General features: G+C 37.7%; 1 protein-coding gene and 1 pseudogene across 1 annotated transcript in view; one reads left to right on the top strand and one right to left on the bottom strand.

The window, feature by feature from the left end:
- The window catches only part of PRKX (protein kinase X-linked), a 66,186-nt gene extending 60,547 nt beyond the window's left edge, over positions 1–5,639 (bottom strand). The window contains exon 1 of the mRNA XM_032226110.1: positions 4,747–5,639. Within this exon, the coding sequence (XP_032082001.1) occupies positions 4,747–4,933 (187 nt within the window). The 5' untranslated portion in view covers positions 4,934–5,639. The remainder of the gene's footprint in view (positions 1–4,746) is intronic.
- An 8,858-nt stretch (positions 5,640–14,497) lies between these two features.
- LOC116515004 lies at positions 14,498–16,706 on the top strand (annotated as a pseudogene).
- Positions 16,707–19,789: the final 3,083 nt, after the last annotated feature.

Raw genomic sequence — 19,789 nt, 5'->3', positions numbered from 1 at the left:
CTTTGATTTAATAAATTAAGTATCTTGGAGGATACTTAATTGCTTGTTTATTTTATTTATTTACTAATTAATTATTACTAATATGAATTATTAAATGAATATACTCTTGGCATATGCAATATAGAATTAAAGAAACAAATTTCTTAAAAGAAACTCAAAACCATTACTGCACCCAAAATGCATTACATATAATTCTTTTTGATCAAGAGCACAAATGTATATTAATATATATTTCATTCTGTGAATTGAGGATTGTACATTAACTGTTAAAAGTGATTGTCACTCAAATGACAGTTAAATGGCTACAACATATATAAGAAAAATATGTTGTGTTAAAAATATGTTGTGTTAAAAATAATGGCACAGTGAAACACTATATATATATATATATATATATATATATATATATATATATATATATATATATATATATGTATGTATGTATGTATGTATGTATGTATATGTGTGTGTGTTATATAGTTATATAGTTATAGTTATATAGTTATATAGTTATATATATAGTTATATATATTGGGGCATACCAGGGTTGTGACACTATATATATATATATATATAATATATATATATATATATATATATATATATATATATATATATATATATATATATACACACACACACACATATATATATACACACATATATATATATATATACATACATATATATATATATATATATATATATATATATATATGTTGTGACACTAAATATATATATATATATATATATATATATATATATATATATATATATATATATATATATATATTTATTTATTTATTTAGTGTCACAACCCCTGGTATGCCCCAATTATGGGAGGAAGCTAACTGCTTCCATTCTCTGTCCATCGGCTCGTCACAAGAGACCAGACAGAAAGCCCAATTTTTTACTGTTGCCTTTTTGTTACATTTGTTATATTTATGCTGATAAATAAATAAAGGGAGACTAGTATAGATCTATTTCAAGCTATTTAGCTCTCATCAGCTAGCCACACCCTTGTTGGGAATCGAAACTGTGCTCTATTGCCTCTTAGGCAGATGTGTTAACCATTGAGATATATATATATATATATATATATATATATATATATATATATATATATATATATATATATATATATAAATATAAATATAAATATAAATATAAATATAAATATAAATATAAATATAAATATAAATATAAATATAAATATAAATATAAATAAATATGCAATGAATATTTTAAACAGGAATAGGAATTATCAACTTTTTCTTTGAAAGCGCTGAAAATTATAAAGGTCAGACATTTCCAAAATGGCAGAATGAGTGATTGGATTAGGAGTGCCAAACAATATCACTCAATGAAAAATAATTTAATTTTATTTCAACAACAAATATTATTTAAACACTGATATTATTTAAAACACTGTCTCCTTCAAAACCCTTTCTGTCTCCTTCAATAGACTTTCAGGCCTCTGCCAACAATATTTCTTTCAAGGAAGTTCTCAGTTTCACCTACAACAAAGATAAAACCCTGAGCCTAGGCCAGAGCTCAACTGAGACAAAATTTAACTGTTTGCCTGGGAAATGTTACTTTGATCACTTCCAGTGTTTATTATCTTTCTGTTCTTTTATCATGTTTCTGTACATTAAAGTGGACTTTATGTTCATATTACAACAGAGTCAAAAGTGATTCCCAGTATTAAGTTCTTAAAAACGAACATAAAACTACTTAGGGACTTAGCAAAACACTTTGCAAGAAATCAAATACTGAAAATAAAGATGGGGCTATATATTTCATATATATCTCTCAGCTTTGTATTTTTTTTCCAGGAGTTATCTTAAATTCCATGATCGTAAAATGAGGACCCAGATTATTGAGGGCAAATATGCTGATTCTGTAAACCGCTTCGAGAGCACTATGAAGCAGTATATAAAGTAGTAATTGGTAAGGATTCAATAAAGTCAAACAATTTTGGAGAATCCCATTCTGGAATTGAGTTCTATTACTATAACAAAAATGTGATTCATTTTTAACAGGATATGACTCCACAATAATTTTTACAAATTATTTATGAACAAGCTGTCAAATGAATCAGTGGTACATTTTGCCCCATTGAAAACATACAGAAAAATAAAGTAGAATAGAAAAATTCTACAATTTGAAGATTAAGTCTTCCTGTTTATTTCTCTGTCCATGTATACATGCATCTAAGAAGCTGCTTAGTAAATATTGTTAACATGTGCCACATATTTAATCCATTAATAAATAAGAAACAGGACATCCCTCTCATTCTCTGGCTTCTTTAGGATTAGGATTAGTCATAGTCCTATTAGCATATCTGAGCTATGATCACCAAGGTATGGATAACTATCACTACACCCACTTGTAGGCAGTACTAGCAGGTGCAGATGAAATCAGCACATGTAAACCAGCTTCAAATTAAGGCAAGTCCAGGGCATTATCCTAAAAAAAACCCAATGGTATTTACATATTCAAACTGACTACATAAAGAGAAGAATTTCTTACTTCCAACTGAATCAGGGTTACAAGATACTAGACTATGGATGAAAATATTTGTAAGGTAATTGTTTTGTAGGCAGAAAGAGGAGAGATGGAGAAATCAGTTCCTTCTATGCTGATATTATTAGAAACCTGTATATATGTTCCTGTATATATGTTCCTTCTCAAGACAAACAAATTAGTTATTAATATAAGGCTGATTTGTATAACAAATGTGCAAAAATATCAATCAACACTAAACAAGTTGGATGTATCACCAAACTATATCCAGTAAATATAACCAATAAATACAAACATTTCTATTCATAACTGGAAGTCTACAATGGAATTTCTAACAGTGAATTCCAAACTGATAAACATCTGAATCTGGGTGCAGATTCAGTGCATTTAACAAAAAAGTTTATTTTCATAAGAGCCTTTCCAGTACATATTTTACCTTAGATTTATTTACTGTTGTATGGCAACGTTTTCATGCTTTCTGTTTCCTCTTTTCATTACACCCCAAATTTGCTAACACTATTTATGCAGATTGCAAGTAAACATCTGTCAAGAGAGGAAAGTTGGGAAAGGCTATGTACAAATAAAAGACCTACTACTGTCACTAGATCTATTTCAAATTTCATGCATTATCTGCATTTTGAAAGGAATGTAGGATATATTCCAGCTTATTACGTGAGCAATGCTTAAGTGCTGAAGACACATTGAAACTTGAGCAGCTGAACGGAAGAACACACCCACAGTTGCAAACAGTGTTTAATATTAACAGGATCTAGGATGGAATTTATGGACATTTTGTAAAAGCATTTACAGGTAGTTCTCAACTTATGACAGCAATTGTGAGCCGAATGTGTGTTGCTAAGAAAGGTGGTTATTTAACTGAGACACACCTGTTTTAGTGACTTTTTTGCCACAGTTGTTAAGCAAATCACTGCAACTAAATGAACATGCATTCCTTAAGTGAATCCCACTCCCCCTCATTGACTTTGCTTGTCAGTAGTCAGCTGGGTGATCACATTGGGATGCTGCAACTTTTGTAAATTCAAACTGGCTGCCAATTTTGATCATGTGACCATGACAATGCTGTGATGGTTCTTAAGTGTGAGGATTGATTGTAAGTGCAAAACTGATTGTAAATCATTTTCTTCCATTTTCAAATGGTCACTAAACAAATGATTAAGTAGTGGACTACCTGTATTCCATATTCTTCACGTATTCTGGAAGCTCTCTGAATGTATTATAACTTAACACAACTACTTCATATACAATGTTTGGAAAACCATCTAAATTCTCTACAGCATAAAGCTATGATTAATGTAACTACTTGTGTTGGGCTGAACCCCCACGGATATTGCTAGGACTCAAAATAAAAAGGTGTGTAAATTATTTTTGTTAATCCAATTTATATAACCACTCATCTCCCCCAAAGGGGACTCTGGGTGGCGCATAACAATTAAAACTTTAAAGGCTGAAAACTCAGCAATTTTTTGTAGTGTCAGATAAACAGAACTGCACACTGTTTACAAACTGGTTTAAATTTATGCGAACACGGAGAGACGGAATCAGAATCATTTATTTACATAAAGAAAGAGAGAGATTATCAGACTTGTTTCATATTGTGCTTAGAAGTTCTGAAAGTACAGTGAGAACTGCTAGCTTTTCAACTGACATCAGTAAAACTCACTCCACTTTGCCCGATAAAAACCAGTTGCAAGAACCTACCTGGATCAAAATACAGGAAGAAGTGACACTTAAGCAAAAGAAAACCTAGATGTCAAAAAGCAATTGCTGCCAGGAGTGCCGGAGAGATAGGAAAGTTGACAAACCAAACGAAGAGTGAGACTGCATTTTCACAGGGATGGCACAGCTGGCAACATCCTTTGGGGCTGTGCCCAGGGGAAGAAGAGCACTGACAACAAGCTCTCCTGTTGCCTTGACTCTCAGTTCATGACTTCCAAGCCGAAAGGACGCCCCACGACTCTCTTGCACCACACCTGCTCAACAGAGTGCAGCCTCCTGAACTGAGAAGCCTCGACCCTCCTTGACCCGCAGGGGAAAGAAGGGGGGGGGGGGGAATTCCCTTTCAAGTCAGCCAAGTCTCGCCAACCGAGTGGGTGGTCACGGAGCGGCGCGCGCAAAGGGGCTTTGGGAAGGGGGAGGCTAGACTACGTTCCACTCCCGCGTTCTTTGTTTTTCATTGGCTATAAGGCCAGCCTTACTCACCCACAGTAGCCAAGGTCTCCAGGTCTTCAAGTCTATGAGCGGGGGAATCCGAGGCCGGCGGCGCGGGAGAGCCTCGGCTAGCTGGACCCGAAGAACAAATGGGTTGGGGTTCGCCGGTCCCTGCCGCCTCGCAGCCCATAGGACTTCTGGCTCCTACTTTAGCCCGCACGGCGCTCAAAGTCTCCATAGGTGGGGAAGAGAGGTAGTAAAGGTCCTCCTGTCAGGGCAAACTTGGAAGTCTTCGGAGGCGGCCTAGCCTCTTTCTCCTTTCAGGAGCTGCAGAGGTCCCGAGCCGGGGCTACTCCTTGGTTCCGTTTCTCAGCAGAATGGCTGTCGGCGCTCCGCATCGCGCCAGAGCGCAGCTTCTTCCTGCGGGGCTTCTGCTTGCTCTGGGTGTAAGTCAGCGCCCGGGCGCGTCTCGCGGGCAAGGTCGCCGACGCTGCTGGCTTCGCTCCTCTCGCGCTTCCCGCCGGCGCCTCAATGCAGACAATGGGCTTGCCGGGAGGACGCCGAGTCTCATTCGCCAGTCAGCCGGTTGCACGCGGGGACGAAAGGGGCGGGGTTTGGCTCCCTGCAGCTGCGGCAAGAACCCTGGAGTGGGCGGGGAGAAGAGCGGCCCGAGGAAGAAGAGGGGTCGGGAGGGGCTGCCCGCCGGTCGGAGCCCTCAGAACTCATTGGTGGTGGTGGTGGTGGTGGTTGTGATGGGCGGAAGATGCTCGCATTTCTTGGAAAGTCGTAGGCAATGGAACTGCTTCACCTGGGCGTAAAGGAGTTGCGTGCGAACCAGAGGAAGCGCTGCTGTTCGCAGAGAACCACGAGCTGACGCAACAGCTTTTGGTATTCAAGGAAGCGCCCTCTGGGGTCATTTCCTCTGTATATATACATATGAGATAGCTAATATTGCAAGAAGACAAAAAAAGGTACAAGAAAGTAGGGATAAAGGGAAAGATATTTAAAAAAGAATATAGGTATAAATAAGTGGCTTCTGATATCATTTACAGCAACTATGTCCAATTATGTTTTAATGTCTCTCTAAAGTTACATCGTAGTTTTCTTGTTATGATCTATCTACCTAACCATAAAAACATAAATTGTTTAATTTTTAAAAAACTCAAAGTCCATAAGCTTCTGGTCTCTCTCTCAGGTCATTTCCAAGTCCCTCCTTGGCTCCCTTTGTACCGAAACTTGATTTTCTGTTTCTGATGGGTTTCTCCTTCTAACTTCACTTTTACAGAATCTCTCTTAGGTGCATTTATTGAAATGAATAGCACCAGGGCGCAAAGGGCTGGCTAGACAGAATCTCCACCTTTCTGTCAGATGGATGATCAAAACTGTATTAATCAGCATAAAGTAACACTGGATAGCTGAATTGGATATCCAGTTAGGTGACTGCCATACCCCATAGAATTTTACCTATACTTTACCTATAATTACAGGGATTCTGTATATACTGTGTTTACTGCTCTTCTGTGTTATGTTCTCATACTCTAAATAATAACCATATTAAGAAAAAACTTTGATAAATGAAGCTGGTACAGTGATGGGCTGCTATGGATTCTCCTGGCTTCGGGAGAACTCTTCGCTAATGTTATGGCAAGTTCAGAGAACCTCCAAATCCCATCCCTGGTTGGCCCCTCCCATCCCTCCCCTCCCAGAAGTCTCCACATGGCCCTTTTTGGATGCGAGGTAAGTGCAGGGACCATGCAAAGGTTTGGGACAGGGAAAAACGGGCCTCCCAGAAGTTCCAGAGGGCTTCCAGAGCCTGGGGAAGGTGAAAACTCCCACCCCACCGTGGTGCAGCAGGCCGACTAGGCCCTGCCCACCATGGCCATGCCTACCCTGCAACTGGGCAGAGAACCCGTTGCTGAAATTTTTGAAGCCCACTGGTAGTTGTTTAAAAGCATAAGAAGTTTGGAATTGGGTTTATTTAGAGAGCAAAAAAGATCGGATACAAAGAAAACTCTTTTTGGTAAAATGACTGCTTTAAATACTTTTCTCCTTGGTATATTAGTTAACTTGACATAATAGACTTAGCTAAAACAAATTGCCTTACTGTCTTAAGATATGTAATCACAGGTCTTTTCTTCATAGTATGATTCAACACACTATGTCATAGAATGATACAGGAACTCTGATTTAATGCATATTTTGAAACTTTTAAAGGTTGTGTTTCACAGTGCAATTTTATTTGATTATGGTTTTAGAGTGCTTTGTCATCTGCAATGAAATTTTATTTGGAAGAGCGGCTTATAAAGTCTTAGAGGTATGTAAAATGCTCAGAAACAAAAATGGACCAAGAGATCTAATTACACTAACTCACTGAAAATATCCTGTGTACATTTCCTCAAAAATGTAATGACTCCAGTGTAACAACATACATTTATATAAATGTAAAAATAAGTATTTACAGTATATAAGTAAGCACTCAAGTATTTACTAAATGTTAAAGTAAATACTAAGTTTGCCACAATATTGTCTTCTGGGTATATTCAAGATGCTGGTCATTGTCTCTAAAGCCTCACATGGTATGAAACCATCAGGAATTGCCTGTTTTTCATAGTGATAAATAGTGACCTGTTCCTTGGAGCTGCATCCCCCAGAAATTGATATGGTCTGTACCTAACCTGTCCCTGACAATATTTTTTTAATTGACTTTTCTTCCATACTTTTTGATAGAGTAAAAAGCTCTTTTAAATCATGGAGTCATATGAAAGCATAGCATGTTGTCCATTAGATAATAGTTGATTTTATATAAGGCTATTTTTGTGAAATGTCTGAGAGACATGTTGCAGATTGTGGCCTGGAAAGGCTAAATATTGAAAATTTAAGCAGTGCTGGAATAGAGTGATATATATTTGTTAGAGCAGTCCACTCAGTCTTTGCCATATTTAGAATCAAGATTTTACTTGTGAAACTTTACATAGGACATATTGATATGAGTTCTACTTCCTTCTGCTACCTAAATAATTTATAACAGACTTGTTCATTGTCTTATTCTTAATATTTGTGACATTGCCACATTGTGACATAGTGAGTAGTCTCCTGCCACTAGAAGTTTCCAAAGAGTTAGTCAGTTCTTCATGGATGCTACTGGTTGTTTAGAGTAATGGAAAATTCATTTCCTAGGGGAAAAAATAGTTGTCTTCTCTTCAGTCCACGTTTTTAATATCTGTCACATGCATATGTCATTTGCAAAACAACCAACAAATGACAAAACTTGAATCATAATTAAACTACTTAGCTATTCAGATATCATTGTTTTGGATATTCCTGTTGATGGATGTGAAAGATGCATTATATGCCATGAATTATGCAGTCAACTACTTTTTACAGTGACTATAACTTGTTTTATGTCACAATAGTAGTGAAAAAAGACAAGGCATTCTTCATTCTACTGTTTTCATATCAGTCGAGTAACCAAAATACTTTTGTTTGTCCCTTTTTCATAGAGAGAGAGAGAGAGAGAAAGAGAGAGAGAGAGTTATCTCATGTTCTATAGGTCCATCCAATGAGCCAGAGTTATTTTTTTCTTTTATAATAAAATAGTGTTAGGAGAAATTACTAAACAATAAATAGACCCAAAACCGGAACTATTCCTATTAGGTATATTAAGAGGAAACTATAGTAAAAAAATCAATATATCATATTACACATAATAACAACACAACGCAGAAAACTGGAAAAACTATAGTACCCCCTCTGAAGAAATGGTGATTAAAAAAGTGTTAGAATGTGCGGACATGGATAGGCTAACAATGGAAATAAAAGAAAGAGGAGAAATGGAATATTATCTGATTTGGGACACATGGTATAACTGGTTAGAGAATAGAAGCAAAGAATAAGAATGTAAAGATGTAAATTAAGAAGTGACAAAAAGGGATATGTGTGTGTGTGTGTAACCAAATAGTGTAACATTGTATAGAATAAAAGGAAAGAGGAAGAACAAGGAAAACAATTTGTATGTACTTAGGAGATATAATGATATCAGAGCTCTGTAAAAATTGAAACTGTGATATAAAATGAAGAAAACTGTTTAATAAAAACTATTTAAGTAAACCAGTGCATATTAATAGAGCAATTTGATAGAACTGGGAAAACCTTTGTAGGTTCAAGTAACAATACCAACTGTATTTAAGTTGGTACATATTTTCTCATGTTCTATAGGTCCATCCAGTGAGCCAGAGTTATGTAACTATTTTTTCCCTTTTATAATAAAATAGTATTAGGAGAATTTTTGTCACAATCAATGCAAAGTCTCTATAGAAAGCCTCATCATCTCCCTGTTAAGAAAAATCAGTTTTATTCTAAGTTTCCTAATTTCTTTTTCCAGAGACTTTCAGATCCAATGTAGACCCTGATGGTGATGATGATAATAATAGTTAAAATGTCTTAGGCCTTAGTAAAGATAATATTTTTTAGTTGCCTAAGCGACTTGCATTCTAATGCAGCAGTGTGATAATGCAAATGTCCCTAAATATTTGAAGATGCCTCTCACCTTAGTAATTAACTTAATTACCTAATGAGCGAAGTACATTTATAGGTAGTGACAGAATAGAATCAAAATGTCAGCAAGAAACTTTAAAGGAAGTAGTGTTGAATTACAATACAGGACACATGTGAAATAAGTAAACAACTTGTTTCAAATTCAGACATAAATCAAACAGGAAGACATGCTTCGTTCTTTAGTGAGATTATAATCAAAAGCACATGTATTTATTTAACTATGATAACCACTTTTATTTATAGATTAACTTGCACTATTATTCCTGTATGCATAATTCCAGGAATATATGGGGTCAAAGGTAGCTTTAAGAATAATTTGTTATTTGTTATTGACTTCCTGGGCGGGATCTTGCTGATGGTAGCAGCTTAACAGAGAAGGGAAGGAGAGAGGTCCAGCTGGGCAAAGTGCCCTTTTGATCTTTGCAGTTTTTCTGTCTGCGAAGAGAGGGGGGGCAGCCGAAGCAGAATCATCTCCGTGCCGGAATCTCCAGCTGCTTTTTGCAGCTCGAAGTAAGAATCCTCCCACTTAGAACAATATTTGAACTATTTGATTTTAATACAAACAGAGTTCGTATGCGAGAACTTCATTTGTTTATTTAAATCCTAGCTTCATTTTTACAAGATCTTCCTTCATTAATTTTGCTTTTAAAATGGCGATGATGAATTCTCCGTAACAATGTTTACCTTTCTAATCTTCTTGTGAAGAACAGCTATAAAACTTCAAAGGAAGGGAGTGAATCATCACTTTGCCTCATAGCTGGCCAGCAGATTTTTACTAATTAGTTTCACTTTATAAGACTGTCTTTTATCAATCTTGCTAATATATATCTCTAATATAGAGAAGCTTAAAATGGCGATGAATATGCTGAATTGTCTCGTTACGATGCTTATTTACTGAAACTTCTTATAAAGTTAGAATGAGCCTCAAAACTCCAAAATAAAGGGGGAGATTCAGTACCTCTTTCCTCAGCTGTACAGTGGGCCAGTAGAGTTTTATTAATTGCTTGAAGATAAAACTTGGAATGGCTTCAAAACCAAATCCTACTTTGAACCCCCCCCCCCAGAAGCACATCTCCAATACCTAGTACAAAGTTGCAGCCTCCGCTCTCCATGCCCCCTGCTGGCGATTTGCTAACGAAAGAATTATTCATGAGGGAAATGAGTGAGGTTATCAACACCCTGACAATTAAAGTGGAAGATAAACTTAAAGTCTTTAAAGAGGAGATAAAACAGGAGATAAAAGAGGAGATAAAAGAACTTAAAGAGGAGCTGTATGATTAGATTGATGCCAGCGTTGTTAAGATTAAGGATGATATGCTGGGGCTGGTAACTGTATTGACAGAACATGTTTCTGGAATTGAAGATAGTCTAGAGGATCTTACTGAAGCTAATACCAACTTGACTGCGAAAACAGAGGTGGTGTAACAAAAAGTTGAAAATGCTGAGAAAGAAATTATTATGATACAGGCAAATGAAACTGGCATTAAGAGTAAGGGGGTTGCGTGAAGAGAAACAGGAGAATTTGAAACAGATTCTTTCAGAAGCTTTTGACTGTCTGGTGGGAAGATCGGGGGCTAAGTTTGACTGGCAAATTGACAAAATTTACCGCGTTAATTTGTGGATTGCAAAGCAGAAGCAGCTTCCTCGAGACATTGTTATATATTTTGCTACAAGAGAGCTCAGAAACACAATATTGCAAGAGTCTTATAATACTAAGCTCCAAATTGGGGGTCACGATCTGACTGTTTTGAAAGAGATACCACCTCAAATGCTAAGAGCCAGGAGAGATTACACTTTTTTAGTCGAAGAACTTAGAAACCGTCAGATACAGTACAGATGGGACGCACCATTTGGTATTATATTTACATTTGATAGACAAAGATATCATCTCAACTCAGTATGGAAAGCTCGAGATTTTTACCATAATATTTTGATGGCTGGACATCCTGCATCATCTGGACCTGTAGAAAGACCACAAGAAGGACAGGACAGACAGCAAACTACACAACTACCAGATAAGATGGAGCATCTTTCTCCCCTAGAAGCGCAAGGTGTTATGGAACAAAGATCTAGCCGTATGATTACTAGACGAATGGAGAAACAAGCTAAAAGGCAACAACTTCAACAATCACCGGCCATCGATTAAGGAGCTACAGCAACAAGTACAGAAGCAGTGGGAGGAGCTAGGCCAAAGATTAAACAGGCCATGCAGGAAGCTCTAAAAAAGCTTCAGGTAACCAGAGATGACAACTAAGATTTTAACATGGAATGTCAATGGATTGAATTCTCCACAGAAGAGAAAGAAAATATTTCACTATCTTAAACAGTTCAAGAATGACATAATTTGTTTGCAAGAAACTCATATCAAATCAACTGATCAAAAATATCTGATTAATTCAAAACTTGGTCAACATTTTGTAGCTTCTGCTATGGAAAAGAAAAATGGTATAGTTGTATACTTAAGAAAAGATATGAAAGCTGAATTAATTGAAGCAGATCCCTTTGGAAGATACATCGCGTTAGATCTAATCCTAGAAGGGAAAAAGACATTACTTTTGGGAATTTATGCCCCTAATCAACAGCAAGACGGATTCTATAGAAATCTTCATGCCAAATTAGTACAGTGGGACTATAGGTCTTGTATACTACTGAGTGACTGGAATGGGGTTATAGACACTAAGAGAGATAAGAAGATTTCTCGCCAAAACACCAAGATGCGAGCAAAGCTACCTAAATCCTTTTTTGATATGATGGATGACTTTGAACTGAGAGATATTTGGCAAGAAAGAAACACAGAGGAATATGATTTCACTTTCTTTTCTGATAGACATCAATCCCTTTCTAGGATTGATTTCATACTAATCACTAATTATTTACTTTCTAGGGTGAAGAAGACAAAGATTGCGGCTAGGGTCCTTTCGGATCATAACTCAGTTTGGATGGAATTGGGAAGGGTGGTACAGGCAAGAAGGTCTTGGAGATTGAATGAAAACTTATTTAGATATGAAAAGTATATCAATGATTGTAAAAAATTGTTAACCGAATACTTTGTTTTTAATATGAATAAGGGTACACCTATGGAATTCGTATGGGATGCAAGCAAAGCGTATATGAGAGGAGTACTGATAAATATAAATAAATCACATAGACATAAACAAGGGGTAAAACGAACAGAATTGGAAGAGGAAATTAAGAGGAAAGAGCTGGAGTTAACAATGAATCCAGGCGATACAAAGGTTAAGGAAGCAATCACCATATTAAAATCTCAATTTGACATGTTGATCTCCGACCAGGTAGCCACTAGTTTGTTATACGCTAAACACAATACTTTTTGTAACACAAATAAACCTGGCAGATAGTTAGCTTATCAGATTAGGAAAAAAAAGGAAAACTCGAAATATATCTAAACTGACTTACAGAGGGAAGGAGGTGTTTCAACAGGATGAGATTCAAAAGGTATTTCGGAAATTTTTTACAGAGTTGTATAAGAGGGATAAAATTAATGGTTTAGATATAGACAAATACTTAGACAAAGGTAAAATACCCTTAGTTAAAGAAGAGCACAGGCAAAAATTGAACCAACCAATAACCTCGGGGGAAATTTTACAGGTAATTAAGCAGTTAAAGTCAGGGAAGGCACCAGGTACAGATGGTTTGACAGCGACTTACTATAAAAATTTACAGTCAGACTTCCGGGGGTGGAGTCTGTCGCCGAAAGGGGCTCAACGGAGCTCCTCTCAGAGATCTGGTCTGTATATCTAAATAAGATCAAAGATATCACCACTTTTTGGCAAGAAAGGGGCAGGGAGAAGCTCAGTGGCTAGGGTCTATTCGTAGTTCACAGCCTTTTTTTTTTTTTGGCTGTGGACGGAGATTAGATCCAGCGTTAGCTGAGCTCTTATCTCCAGCCAGTTCTTCTCAGCTGCCTTTTTTGCAGCTCCAGACAGGAGACTCCCCCCTCAGGACAAAGCAAAGTTGTTTGAAGTTATTTATGATTAATACGAGCGGGTCCCACCCCTGAGAGGTTTTACTTTTATTACTATCTTAAACACCAGCCTCGTTTGTCCTAGAGGCTTCTTTGTTCAAACGTGCTACAAAATGGCGATTTTTCTCCGTTGGTGACTGATAGGGGATGTACTTAGCCGGCTCTACCTTCCTGGAGACTATTCCTCATTAACTACCCAAAATCTATAAAGAATTTTTTTTTTGGAAATTGAGGGGAGCGAGAACGCTGTTTATTTGTTTATCTTTAGCTTTTACTTATAATGGCTCCCAGGTCAAAGCCGAAGCGTCTTTCTACGAATGTGCTTAAAGAATCTGCTACAAAATCGCTGCCCTTGTCTCCTACGCCCTCTACTGGGGATTTCTTAACACAGGAATTTCTTTCTCAAATGCTTAATGACTTTAAACAGGAAATTAAAGAATTTGTATTGGAGTTATATGATAATCTAGAGATTAAGATTGCCCAAATGAAGGCGGATACGTTTGAAGCCATGTCTGCTCTGACAGATTACACCGCTGAAATGGAGAATAAATTGGAAAGCTTGGAGGAGGCTAACTCTAATTTGACTACTAACATCCAAACACTACAACAAAAAATTAGAGATACTCAAGAACAGCTCGTTATGATAAATTTTAACAGGAAGGCATTTGCAATAAGAGTCAGAGGATTGCGCGAAAAGGAGCGAGAGAATTTGAAACAGACTTTTGTTGAGGCCTTCAGCCATGCGGTGGGAAGCCCGGGATTTAATTTTGATTGGCAGATTCGAAAAATCTATCGCCAGAATTCGTTGGTAGCAGAACAGCGACAGCTCCCGAGGGACATAATCATATATTTCTCCACAAAAGAATCCAGAAATGCGATCACACAAAAGTTTTACAATAATAGGTTGCGAGTTGATGGGCAGGATTTGATTGTCTTCAAAGAAATACCATCCCAGATGTTAAAAGCAAGAAGAGACTATACTTTCCTAACTGAAGAGCTTAGAAACCACCAGATACAGTATAAATGGGAATCGCCAGCTGGCATCACGGTCACATTTGAGAATCAAAGATTTCGTCTCAATTCTGTTTCGGAAGCTCGAGATTTCTACTATAAGACTTTGAAGGCGGGACTTCCTGACTCACTCGGAAAAGAGGAAAGACAAGGCGAAGGAGAAGGCAAGCAGCAGACCACATGGTTGCAAGACGGAGGGTGTAGCTCTCCCCCTTCCGGAGAAGCAGAAGAGCGGAGATCGAGGAATTAACTATGTCTTCAAAATATTTGTCTGGTTTAAGATACGGTAATCCTGTCTAGACCCAACAATTTGCAAGACATTCAGTCTCTAGACTACGATGTTTTCCTATTAGACATTCCAAAATATTTGTCAAAGTTGTGGATTGAATGGGGGTTTGCGGTCTCTCTCCGGTAGAAAAAGCGGAATTGGATACTGGTGGTGTGATATTGGGACTGAACTGCGTGGAGCGGATGCTGAACACATATTTCACGGGACTTATATGTTTGAACTTTAATTTAAATTGTCCAGGACTTTAAAGTGAAGAGAGTGGAGATGGTAACTTCACTGAACTTTGGTTTGGGAGGAAGGGAGCTGGGTAACGCGGGGTAGGTGGAGAGGTAGCGAAAGCCTGATCAGATTATTTCGAGTTAAAAGGCAAACTGACTCTTGTGTAAATTATTATCCGAAAATAAGGTTAAGAAAGATTATTTGGAGTGACTACAGGAAGTAGTGGTAAATATCAGAGAAGCAAGGGACGAGGGTAAAATTCACGCAGAATGATCTACATTGTTTAAACTCTATTAGAAGGGAAAGCTTGGTGAGATTATTTTGAGACAGAATGCAAATTGATTCTTGTGTAAATTACTATTTGAATATGTGGAATGATCCACACTGCTTAAATCCTACTAGAAGGGAAAGTTTGGTGAGATTATTTTGAGCTAGATCGTAAACTGATCTCTGCATAAATCTGCATAAATTTTTATTTGAAAATTTTTATTTAGCCGAGATGGCTAAAATATCAGCATATCTTAAAGATCACTTAAATGAGAGATATAAACGAGACTGGAAAAAATGGATTGACTATATACAAAACAAATAACGGGACTAAGAAATTCCAGATAGCCTATGCTTAAGATCAGGAATGATTTAAATTGTTCAAAGTTAGCTTAGCAAGAAGAAGCTAAGATCAATGTAGAGATGTTATTAACTTTTTTTATTTCTTTTTCCCCCCTCAATATACTTTAGACTGTGTTTGTTAAAAATCTATACCGTGTACGGGTTCTGGGCAGTCGGGGGGGGAGGAGGTGGGGGGGTCAGGGGGGAGGGAGGGATATATATTAGGTTAGATACGATGTGTTAGATCTCAATGTAATGTGACTTCACATGTATACTGTTTTTCTTTAATCTCTCTTTAAAAATAGGATAAGCCAAGTACATTGACATATAGTGGAAATACACCAAGGGGAGGAGGAGTGGGAAAGAAGAAAGATGGGCAGAGAGGGATGGGAGAGAGGGTGGGAGGGAAGGGGAGAAGGAAGGGGGGGAGTGGATCTGGAGAGAGGAGTGGTAGAGGGGGAGGGGAAGTAGGGTAGAGGGAGGGAGATAGAAAATTGGAGGGGGTGGAAGAAAGAGGTGTATGGAGAGTGGAAGAAGTATATTGGGTTTCTATTTTCTGGGGTATTGTTGACAAGAGTAATTGCTGCAATTATTGTTTAATACTGTATGGTGTTGGCTATGCACAGTATACATGTGAGTGTATGAAAATGAAAAAATAAAAATATTCAAAAAAAGAATAATTTGTTATTGTATTAAAATTTGCATTTTAATGGTAAAGATATATGTTCAGTCTTTGGATATTTCAAATATAATAGTTAAACTTCATTTTGGAGTTTGCTGTTAATTTAGGTTGGGCTGATGAGTTAAGAAACAGTCTACTTACTTTAAGTGCCTCACTTATGCAGTGTGCCTGGATATGTTTATATGTCCTGTGCAGGTATGAAGTCCTTGTGATCATATATTTTTCATACCATGCATTCAGGAATGTCTTAAGTCCCAAAAGCCTCTTTGTGGAATGTGCTGCAGTACCATGTCTCATGGAAGGAAAACTCATGGATTTGGAAAAGCAAATTGACATGATAGGGGCTATGTGGAATGGCTGCCTTTAAAGCATATATTTCTTAGTGGGAAAGTCACACAGCTACTTGTTCAAAATACCAGAATTATATAACAAAAAGTATAAAAAATATGACTAAAGAACTATTGCAGAGAACTAGGAATGTCCAAAACATTTCCTTATCCTTATAGTAGTGAAAAATACCTGGATGAAGAAGGTCTGGCAAAAAAAAATATCTGCAAATACTATCACAGCAACAATGCAAAATGAATGGCTTGCGCCTCTGTCCATCAATACCATTGGAAGATCCATCCTACAGAAATGCTAAATTCATGGAACATTTTTAGAGATGCTATGAATTTCCATATCCTTTTATGGACCAAATATTGTTGCTTTACTTGAATGATGTATGAACAAAGCAAAATACATTCCGAATTCTTGTATATCATAAAAATAAAAATATTACATATTTATGTGCTGGGTTTTATTATTTCTTTTGGGGGTTTATTGGTATTTTTGTGAGCCACCCAGAATTGTGTCCATAAGACAGTTGGACATGCAAGTCTTAAATAATAATTATGTGTTTTGCGTTTAGGATTATAAGATGCAATATATGAGTTCTAAAATAATTGAATTGGTTTACTTTTGGGGTACTTCTAAACCATCTTTTATTCTTGACATTTGAAGGATATTCAGAAGGCAATTGGAATTTCTTTTGAAATGTAGAAATAAAATATAGACTTCCAAATTGATTTTGAAAGTTTCAAACCCAATTGGGGCTTGGGACAGGATTTTACACAAAGCACTTTTTCCCCTGAATTGATTCAATTTATTGAATTAATTTATTAATTTGAATCAAATGAGGATTGAATTCTGTATCTTTACACATTTGTATAATGGCATTTTTTTTGTTCTTGGTTTTAAGTTGACAGTTCCTAAAATACATTTCATCATTATTTCATTTAATATGTATGTAGTGATGTGGTGGCCTAGAGGTGAAGATGATCGCCTCCTACTTGGAAGGTTGAGAGTTTAAAGTTAGGTGACAGGAAGGACATCCAGCTAATAAACAATCAGCTCCATTCAGTCGCCTTGACTCCACTCCGGAGCAAGGGATTACAGGGTTGTAAAAAGAATACACACACACACACACACAAACACACACAAGTCTCCTGAATGTGTTTATCTGCCTTGATAAGTTATACTATCCTGAATAGATGACACAAGCTCAGTAAATTCTGATGCATCATAAAAACAGTCTTTGGTCTATAAGTAATGGTTTAATGGCATCCTGTCACAATTTCATTTCTTCCAAACAAAAATGAACTAATTATCTGTTCCCAAACAACTGATCGTGTGACATTATGTATCATACACTAGGGAAGCTAGGCGAGCAGGTATGGCAAGTTTATTGCCCAAAAAGAATTACTATTTTTTCCAGGTAATAATTAACTATAAAACTAGGACTGCAATTCTATAAATTCACATCCTGGCAAAAAATATTACTGAATTACAGAGATGTTGTTTTTCATCAAATTAGAGAATGTATATGTTAAAAGGACCTTACAGAGCATCTAGTCCAATCATCTTTTGTCTTAACCTTCTATAATAAAAGGTCACATAGTTCATTCCTTGGTGTCTCTCTATATCTCTAACTCTCTATCTCTTTATCTCTCTCTCTCTCTCCCTACACACTAGAACTCATGGACTTATGATTTCTATTCTGGTCCTTTGATATATTAAACCAACTTGTCATATTTATAAAGAAAAAGTCCAAGGAAGCATACCGTGTTTCCCTGAAAATAAGACATGCCCTGCTAATAAGCCCAATTGGGCTTTTCAGAGCATGCACCATAATAAGCCCTCCCCCCCAAAATCCGCCCGCCCCCAACTAAGCGCATGCGCAACCAGTCCCCCTGCCATTAACACTGTACCACCTACCGGTACAGCTTGCGGGGCCAAAAGAGGGCTCGCCGCAAAAATGACAGGCAAAGCAAAGTGCTTCCACCCCCCCGCCCTTCCGTCCCGCGCAAAAAGAGCCCGCCTCAAAAACAGCGGCAGGGCAGCAATGTGATCACCCCCTCCCGCCTGTTCCTTCTCATGCAAAAATATACCGCCCACCCCAATGGTAAAGGCAGCCTGCCTGGTTCCCTTCCCCACCGTTCCTTTAGCGAGGGGTGGCAGGTGGGGGAGGGAGAAGCGAGATGCACGTCCTAGCGCTACCAGAGACTGACAGCTCTGCTGCATTCCTTGCCCTTTTGCCCATTGAATCATTGCCTCATGAGTTGAACTCATGAGGGTTTTTTTACAAGGGGATTCAATGGGCAAAAGAACGAGGAATGCAATGGACCTGGAAAGGTAAGAAGTGCGCCTCGCTTCTCCCCCTCCCCCCACCTGCCATCCCTTGCTAAAGGAACGGCAGGGAAGGGAACCAGGCAGGCTGCCTTTACCATTGGGGTGAGGTGGGCGGTGTTGGGCCACGAGGGCGCCTCTTACCTGTCCAGCTCCGTTGCATTCCTTGTCCTTTCGCCCATTGAATCCCCTTGTAAAAAAAAACCTTGTAAGTTGAACTCATGAAGTTTTTTTTACAAGGTGATTCAATGGACGAAAGGGTGAGAAATGCAACGGACCTGGAAAGGTAAGAGGCGTGCCTCGCTTCCCCCCCTACCTGCCACCCCTTGCTAAAGAGATGGCAGGGAAGGGAACCAGGCAGGCTGCCTTTACCATTGGGGCGAGGTGGGCGGTGTTGGGCCACAAGGTGTGCCTCTTACCTTTCCAGCTCCATCATGTTCCTCGCCATTGTGTTCAGGGAAGCCCCTGGTTTAAAAAAACCCTTCTCGTGATTTCAAGAAGTTTGAGTGAACTCGCGAGAAGGGGTTTTTTATCAGCCACCTCCCTTAGCACAATGCCAAGGAACACGACAGAGCTGGAAAGGTAAAAGGCGCGCCTCACTTCTCACCTTCCCCAGAAAATATTAAGCCCTCACCTATAATAAGCCCAAGGTCATATTTCGTGGGGCAAAAGAAAATAAGACCCTGTCTTATTTTCGGGGAAACATGGCAATTTCAAGTAATATGGACTAGATTCACTGTTTTTTAGTAAATAATTATAGCTAAAAATAAGTTGGCACTATTGTTATAAAGCTTGCTGGTCTTACTGCTAGTTCTACTTCTCAAACTCCTCATTAGCTATCAGTTAAAAAATTAAAGAGGTAAAAATTATATCTAAAGTGTGTTTATCTGACAGTGTAATAGGGAATGGCTACTTAGTAGATAAGGATATATGAATTGCAAGCTGATGCCGCCTCTTAGGTCTACATACATATTTTATCAAGTTTTGTTGATACCCATATAATATAAATGTCTCTTATAGTGACTCCCGGTAACCTAAAACAATATATGACCCAATTCAAGTATTTGGGGGTGGGGGT

The sequence above is a fragment of the Thamnophis elegans genome, chromosome 11 (assembly GCF_009769535.1).
Source record: "Thamnophis elegans isolate rThaEle1 chromosome 11, rThaEle1.pri, whole genome shotgun sequence".
In the NCBI taxonomy this organism is placed as follows: Eukaryota; Metazoa; Chordata; class Lepidosauria; order Squamata; family Colubridae; genus Thamnophis; species Thamnophis elegans.
Note: the sequence above shows the minus strand (reverse complement) of the source record. Positions and strands in the feature narration are given on the sequence as shown.